At 42.2% G+C, this 8,714-nt stretch overlaps 1 protein-coding gene across 1 annotated transcript; it reads right to left on the bottom strand.

The window, feature by feature from the left end:
- Window positions 1–205: 205 nt before the first annotated feature.
- On the bottom strand, window positions 206–4,864 carry CLDN12 (claudin 12). The gene is made up of 3 exons (XM_084283141.1): window positions 4,574–4,864; window positions 570–713; window positions 206–256 (listed from the first exon to the last, which is right to left on the bottom strand). The coding sequence occupies exons 1-2, from the start codon at window positions 4,848–4,850 to the stop codon at window positions 709–711; spliced, it is 282 nt and encodes a 93-aa protein (XP_084139267.1). The 5' UTR covers window positions 4,851–4,864; the 3' UTR covers window positions 206–256; window positions 570–708.
- Between the last annotated feature and the right edge of the window lie 3,850 nt (window positions 4,865–8,714).

Genomic DNA, 8,714 nt, shown 5'->3' with positions numbered 1-8,714 from the left:
ATAGATAGAAGGGATAAGTAACATTACATAGCTGCTGAACCACACGTGCCAACTCAGCTCCTGTGAAATAAAACACAGGAAAATCTGCCCCAAGAGATTTGTCTTCAGTGAACGCAGGCTAGCTTTTTAGGAATTTTAATCCCCAAAATGGGGCACTCCCATGTTTTGGCAGAAGTGTTCTCCACATCACAGCATTTCTGCTGACACCCAGCCAGCCTCTAGGTTCATACCAGCTCTCAGAATACAGGAGGACTGTCTGAACATGACAGCACAGGAGGAAAAAAAAACAACAACTGAGAAGCAGAAAATACCAAATCATTTTTCCACCCCCTCAAGTAAGGTGTAGCACTGGCAACAACTGCTTTATGCTGTCCATATTCATGCACAAAGCAAATCTTACCAGTCTAGGGGAAAATTAACTCAATGCAGAAGACATTTGACCTGGGTTAGCAAGCTGCACTGGGCAAGCAACGGCTGAGCGAGCAGCAGAACTGACACAGGGGGAAAGAGGCAGTGCTGGCTGGAAGGGGACAGTGAGGACTGGGCTCTTTTCCACGGCACACTGTTACCTTGGCTCTGCGCTGGGGCTGAACCAGATCCTGGCCCCCAGCCTGCATCCTGGCCACATGCTGAGAAAAAGAATCTTCTAGAGTAAAGGAAATCACTCTCTTCCTCTAAGGAAAAATGGAATTCAGGAACTTTTTAGGACTAGCCTACAATAAAAATAAAAAGGAAATAATAAGTAACAGTCAAGCTTTCAGAGATATTTTTTTTAAGCAGCAGGACTATAAAGTTAGTGAGTCAAAAATACAGTATACATCATGTGTTTTACACCCGTTAAGGTATCTGTAACAGTCTGACAAGTCTGGTGATCAGTGCCAAAACAGGTGAAGTCTTTCATATTCTAACAGTTACTGTTTTCCACAAAAATAATTGAAATAAAGTGCATCTGTATGAGAATGTTTTATTAAAAATACATATCTTCTGTTTCACATAAAAAGAACCCACACTGTAATTAAACACAACTTAAGAAGTTGGAAAGGAATTATTGGAAAAAAAAAAATACAGGTTCCCATAATCTCACAGCACCCACCCTTTGCCTGCATGAGCTACAAATTAAAATCTTTCTGCTTAAGACCCACAGTGTCTGCCTTGCACCCAGCAGAGTGCCCAGGCAGGAGTAGCTGGGCAGAAGCAGGGGTGCTGCTCCACAGCAGGTGCTCCCTGGCATGGATACACGCAGGACATGTGTGGTTTTCTCCCCAGGTCCGGGGCCTGTTGCCACAGGTTGGCCACCCCTTCTGTAAACAATGAGAAATTCAGCACAGCACTTCCAGGTAATTCCACTTTGGGTCCAGAGGCAACTCACAGTAAGTAACAGCACTGTTGAAAGCTGTGCTTTTCTGATACAACACGGAGCCACAGTCTTTCTGATGACGATTACCTTAACTACAGCACACACGGGAATCCGCCAGCTTTCGGATCCCCGCTTTTCATAGCTCAGGTCCATCTCAGACTTTTGAAAAGACGCAATTTTCAAAGCAACAAGTTATCGGCATAGGCAGCAGCAACTACTAATTGAAAGTTTAAAGCATAAAAATCAAAGTGGGAATGCAAAAGAGTTGTGATACACATCTGCTATTTAAATCATACAGAACAAAACCCTGGCTGCAGTTACTCTCCAAAGAAAGCACCAGTTTGCCAGGCTGCCTTTCTTGCCCTGGAGATACTGAAAATTCGGATCCTTTTAAAGTCACTGAAAGACGTATTCACCATCCCTCCCAAATGGTCAAAATGAGTCGTAAATTCAGGCTCTAAGAGTGTACCAGACACCGACTACAAACGAATGTTTGCTAGCCAACTCATAAATAAGCAAGGCACAAAGAAGGCAAGACACTGGGGGGTGGGGAAGCAAGGCAACGTGAAGTCACAAACCAGCGGTCCCTGTGCTTTGACCTTACAAAGCATCTACTGGCACAGGCAGCTGAAGCAGCAACAGTATCTGCGGTTGGACAGACAGTAACAGTAAAGCAAAGTTCAATTCTGAAGAAAAAAAGTGGATACAAGTCATGATCTGATTAAAAAAGATCCTTCTCATCTAACATCACACCTTGAAAATTTAAGGTTTAAATTCATGCAACTTCAGAGGCATGTCTTCTTTGTCACCCATTCCTTTATCTTTAGGCATCGATGCCCTAGTAGCAATTTCATCAAGCACTCCACTTCCCCTCCTGGAAGGGCTTGTCACTCTACTGACCATGCTGGGAACTTGGAACAGAGATCAGCTTGCTTACTTAGTCCACTCGAGCTTGAGGCCTGCCAGCTAGGATAAAGTGTTTGTTAACGTAGTGTTTGTTATTGCACACATTGTAACAGGGCAACATCTGCCCAGTAGAGCATTTGCTCATTTCTAATGCAAAATGAAATGAACTGATTATCAAGACCTTGGATGAGTTTGCAGAACTGGAATTAAAGGACTCTTAATTTGCTTTCAGCAAAACTGTTCTGGGATTAATGAAATACAAATATCCACTCAGCTCCAGAACGGCACCAATTAAAATAACTTTCTGTACTGGAATGACATCTTGAATCCAAAATCTCAGTCTGCCAAAATCTGAGCAAATTAAGCATTTGCCTTAATTATAATAGCATTCAATTCACTATCATCAAATACCCAAGCAATTTTAAAGCCCATAGTGAAAAGCTTTGACCCCTAGGACTGACCTGCTCTGCATGAGGAGAGAAAAATGATTTAGACATCCCAGGCTGGGAATCTATAACCCTTCCTCATACTTACAGAGCTGCAAGGTGAAAGTTTTAATCAGTAATTAAATAAACTATAGCATGAAAGTCTAGCAACTGCAGACTATAAAACTTCTGTAAACATCAATGGTGAAAAATATGCAAGGTCATTGTTATTTCTATATACATTAAAAAAAAAAAAAGTTAAAAAATCTCTCCACAGGGTCATAATCCCCTTTCTAGAGAGACACTGTTTTGGAACACTGTTCACAATCCTTCATAGCCTTTAGAGTTCTTCATGGTTTTCCTAATCCATTCTGTAGTGACTGATATTTCTCTCCAGAACTGAATAATACTTTAGCATTAAAGAATTATTAATTCTAAGCTTGTTTGACTTGCAAATCCATCATTCAGATCTGAAGGATAGCCTTCAAATAAAACATTCAATCTCTTCAACAGACTTTTTAAAAAATACAAGTGGTCTTTGTTTTAATGTCAAAATAGATCCAGTGAATTCACTAACTTATTAAAAAAAAGACTAAAAAAGAAAATTCACAAAACCGTTTCTAGCCTCCAGTGATTCATAAAATGTTATTACAGTACAGAAGAACATTATTAGCTAAATCGCTTATTTCTTCCAAGAGCTACTTTGAAAATAAAAGGTATTTTGACACTAATTCTACTGCGGAGGCTCACAAGCACTTGCCTTTTTGTATGCACATTAGAAAACAAAAAGCAGTGCTATAGAACTGAATTAGGCTGCCAAATTCACTTGTGAGGCTTCACATCTTGAAATACACGCGTCCAGATGAAAACTCACTAACCTATTTCTTAATCACCTTTGTTCCCCCTAAATAACAATACACTTCTGACTATACTAGGTTATTTTTTGATCTGTAACAATAAGCTCAGTGAAACCCCTACCACCAGTTTCACCCTCTGCATTTGGATAACACATGGCTGCATGGTTCCACCTATGCAGCTCTTCTAACGGGGGTCAAACTCTAAAAGTTGTTCATCAAAGAGGTACAAGGCTGCTTTGATCTCAAGAAACGGAAGGCTGAACAAATATGCAAGACAACTTGCATGAACGGATACCACTGTTAGTGTACTGTGCCAGCATTAGCAGCAATTTTGTCTGTAGTGAGCTCAGAGGAAAAAGCAAACAAAATAAATCCAAAACCAAACTGCAAACGTTGTTCAGGAAGGAACCCATGAGAACAGCAGACTTGCTGAACTCAGGTCTCCACTGCTCTGCACGTCAGGGTGCAGAGCAATGATTACGCTCAGTACAAGGCAGTAGAGAACCAAGCCTGCAATTTTCACGGTTCAAGTGAGCACAAGAGCTCGACTTCCAGGACTTCATCTCTTTAGGATGTATGTGTCACAACAGGAATGTCGATTTCTATGGCAGAGAGGCGAGAGCGTGCAGAGTAGGGCTGAGAGGCGTAGCTGTGCATGCTGGGGGCATGCGAATAGAGGGGCTGCCAGAAAGGAGACGGTAGGCTCTTACACGCACAATACCACAGAAATAACAAAACGGAAGTGAAAAACAGGCCGCCGGCGCTGGCAATGGCAATAAATACAGAGATGTCAAAGCTAAAGACAGGCTCGTATTTTCTGTTCAGATAATTGTTATAAAAAATGACCCAGACTGACGGAGTGAGACAAATTGCACATGCGAGCAGGAACAAGAGGCCGGCCACGAGATGGCAGCCCGCGCTGTTTACGAGGCATTTTGCCAGCTTGACATTTGGCACACTTGACACAAAGGCTGTGTTACACATGCCAATCAAGCAGAGAAACAGAGCTGAGACAGCAGTAAACATACTGAGCGGGAGGGCAAACTGAAGAACGCGCAAATCCAGCTGATCGACGGCCGTGTACCACTGCGGGTCATATATCACGCAGTCTCTGCTCCCATCAATGCGAGCGCACTTAATCCAGAGTCCGGTGTAAACGGTGACGTTCCTCTCGTTCTTGTTGAAGGTGTACAGTCTCATTTGCCTCCAGTTTGGAAGCAGAACCGCCGCCAGGAGTCCGGCCACTGAGGCTGTTCCGCTGAGGAAAGCCAGCACTGTTGCTGCATGAACATCCCGGCAGCCCATGTCTGCCCACTGACGCTTCCTGCAATTAAAAAGGAGAATTCAATTAAAAATAAATCAGCAGGTGCAATTCTATGGAGAAAGGAGTGATTACTGTTCACTTGACTTGTGCCAGCTAAATCAACTTGCGTCACTGCATGGGCTTTTACAGAGCTCATTGGGAGAAGCTCAGCCACTGAGTTTGCATGATTTAAGTTCACCTCTCCCTTTGTTTAGCCTAGATGTGACATTGGAGTGTGTGTGTTCAGCTCTGCCACGCTGCCATGGCAGTAAAAGGGAATTGTTTAAAACAGCATTGTTAGAGAGATTGGACAGGAATGCATTCATGGGCAGTAATACACAGTTCAGATGGGCCAAATTCAGAGCTGCAAACTTGTGGAGAAGGCACTGTTGAATAATTTACTGATTTTTTTTTTTCCAAGCAATTAACAGCTCTTCCCCACTACTTCTGCTTTTCAAAAATCAGATGTCCAAGCACATAATTCCAGAAAGCTGATGGCTTTTCAGCTTTCACATTTTCCTCTTCAGAGGAAGTCTTGAAGAGTACTGCTTCCTTTTCAATACAAACGCTCTCTTTGTACCTAGCACAGCCCCTGGTCTGACCACGAGGGAAAACCTGCAGAGATTATGCGAAACAGTTCCAGTAACAGGTCTTAAAAAAAAAAAATCCAAAAAATACTTAAGTAATCCCATCCCTGGATACCTGAGATATTTTATGAAGGCCTAATACATAATAGATGCTGGGCACCTACTCCAGAGTGTACTTGAAGTAAGACATTAAAAATTATAGAACTTAAAAAATCAGATGATTCTTTATGCTGCCCACTGAGAGTCGTTAGGTCATGAACTCCTACTGAAATTTCTTCTGAATCATTACACTGCATTGTGCTTATTTGTCTCAAGTCATAAAACAGTTCTTTAGGTACCAGAAGTTCTACCTAATGTACATACAAATAAATATCTGAATCTTAGAAAGGTTAAAGATGTGATTGCAACCAAAGAGATCTGATCCCCTCTACTTTTGTGTACCTGGAAACATCAAATGCCCAGGGACCTTACCAGATAAGGTATTTCCCTGTACACTTGCAGCAGACTACCAGCATTGTCAAGCTATACAGCTAGCCAGCATTTCATTGCTTTATAGAACAATAAATCTCGATTTGTTTCACAAGAAAGCATTAGGCATTTATTTACTTTTTATCCTATCTAACCCTGAAGAATTTCATGTAATGGCTGCAATGGTATCTTGGTAACGTTTAACTGTTGATCATACTCTTTTGAAAAAGCACTGCTGAAAGAAAATAATGACAACCACATTTATGCTAAAAAAGCACGTAATTCATCAAAAAGATGCCATTATATGTTTGCTAAGCACAACTAAGCCTGGACAAACTACTGCTCTCATTGCCATAACCTTTCCAGATAGCAGGTCATTAATAGAACATCCCTGGGTAGGGGGACCCACAATTTACTTCTATCATAACTGATTGAAGCTTAACCTCATCATGGACAGAGCAACCACCTTACCAAAAATATGGAACTGTAAGAAGTGAGCCTGGGGGTACAATCTAGTACAGCACCTAATTTTGATCTTTGTGGGCTTGCCACTTCTGCTCTTCCATAAAGAGTTTGCGTACTCACCCGTGATGTGTTCAAGAGAAACCTTAGCAACTTTTAGAAGTAGGAAAAGCGGTGTTGCTGGATCTAGGAAACAAAACAAGGAGAGAGTCAATGGCACAGTTATTTCATGCATTACCAGCATTTGCTTACATTGCAACTGAGAGACATTGAACTTCAGGTATGCTTGCATTAGGCCAACTCCATCACCTTCCTAGAATTTACTCTTTTGTTATTAAAAAAAAAAAAAAAAAAAAAAAGCCAAGCTACTTTTTGTTCCTCCCTGATGACTTTTCCCCAAAGCACGTTCCTTCTGTCTACCTATCTCAGTCACTATGCAACAGATAAGAAGAGTAGAAGAAAAATACCTTTCCATGGATATTCTAGGATATTCAGAGATATTCACATCCCGAATTTTACACTTCTAGAAAAAAAAAAAAAGGAAAAAAAAATCCATGTATAGTAATACAAAATTATTATATCAGATGTTAGGTTCCAGGCTCTGCTTTCACAGCAGTGAGGAAGAAGCTGAATGACTTTTCGTGTCGGAGAACAAAACAGACGCTGAATTGTTTATATCCTTGTGGTTCTCTATTCCTTCCTGGCTTCTACACAAAGGTTTGAAGGAAAAGGGAGAAAGGCAGGAAGTACTGGTGACGGTTTTTCAGTGGCTGGCCACTACTTCCAGAGGAGGAAAAAGGATTGTCTTGTGGATTATCTTTACACCTACATCTGGGAACCACACCACAGTGCCCCAAGACCAGCTCTGCATGTCCTAATAGGAGGATCACTCCTACACCAGACAGGGCGTCAGACCTATAAGCACTTCTTTATGCAACTTCAAGAGCTACAGCCTAAACGTCAGCTTGCCGTACCACCATGCTCGAAGACTTAGTTTATTTTAAATCACCTATATCAAAACTTGAAACGTAACATTCATATACACAGTGTCCTAGGCTGCAGCATAAAAGAAACTCTTCTGTCAAACCAGCTGGGCATGAGAGGCTTTACTGCCTTTATTCACACAAACCCACACTTTTCACTAAATGAGAAAGTGAACTTTTGAGCCCAGAGTCCTGCAATATGAATGCGATACACTAACGTGAAGGCACAACCAGCTCAAGCACCCCACTGGATTTCCACTGCCAGGTTAAAGAGCCAGGGCTGTTGTAACCGAATGCTGCCATTCGGCAGTCACCTACCTACACAGGGCAGCAGAGGTCAGTGTCACCACGTTCACTTCCACTGGAACAGAAGCAGCAGCTCTTCTTTTTTTTTTGAGTCCTGAACTAAATAAAAATAAAAATAAAAACATCAAGTTTTCCGTGCATTTAGCAGCAACCTAAACTAAAAAAAAAAAATGTACAGATCTCCTTCTGGAGGTTCACACCCCTAAAAATATCAGCCAGTGCTCACTAACAACCATAATTAAGTAGAAAATTAGTACTGGCGAACATACGTGTCAGAAGTGCACTGTGCCCAGCCTAAGAGTCCCCTCCCATTAACTGATGAAAACCTGAGGTCACCAGCTGTTGTAACACACATACAGGGAGCAGGTACGGAATATTCCGCAACACCCAGTGCAGGAAGGCCTCCATTTCTGTGGATGTGGAGTTCAGTTTTTATTCTGCCATGGTTTAGGCCACCTGATTTTTTTCTTTATCGCTAGCAGCATGGAACAACTAGGAACCTCAGTCTTACCTTTGAGTCCAGACTGAAGCTCCTTACACACAAAGCACCTTACAGCTGTAATACTTGAGGCTCTGGTATCTGATCCCGAAAAGCAACCAGTCCTAATACCACTTCAGGAATACATTTTCCCACAGCATTACATTTTACCTCAGCCTAAAGACCCACGTTGCTGAAACAAGAGCTGCGGGCTGGAACTGGTCAAAACCTGGCAAATTAATTCACTACCCATGAGCTAATGAAATGAAACAAAAGGAAGAAAAAGAAAAAAGAGGAAAGTTACATGGATTGATAGAGGCATCCTGCACTGAGTAAAGCAGGATGGAAGCAGTAAAGTGAGTCACAGAACCATTAGGGTTGGAAAAGCCCTCCCAGATCATCCGGTTCAACCATCCCCTACCACCACTGTCACCACTGAACCGTGTCCCTGAGCACCACGTCCAACCTCTCCTTGAACACCCCCAGGGACGGTGACTCCACCACCTCCCTGGGCGACCCGTCCCAGTGCCTGACCGCTCTCTCTGAGCAGAAATGTCTCCTCATTTCCCACCTGAACCTCCC

Source organism: Netta rufina (assembly GCF_964035555.1).
Source record: "Netta rufina genome assembly, chromosome: 2".
In the NCBI taxonomy this organism is placed as follows: Eukaryota; Metazoa; Chordata; class Aves; order Anseriformes; family Anatidae; genus Netta; species Netta rufina.
The sequence above is the reverse complement of the archived record's forward strand: the minus strand, read 5'-3'. Positions and strand labels throughout refer to the sequence as shown.

What these genes read in the sequence shown, in the direction of transcription:
- CLDN12 (XM_084283141.1), bottom strand. Translation starts at nt 4,850, where the DNA reads ATGGGCTGCCGGGATGTTCATGCAGCAACAGTGCTGGCTTTCCTCAGC.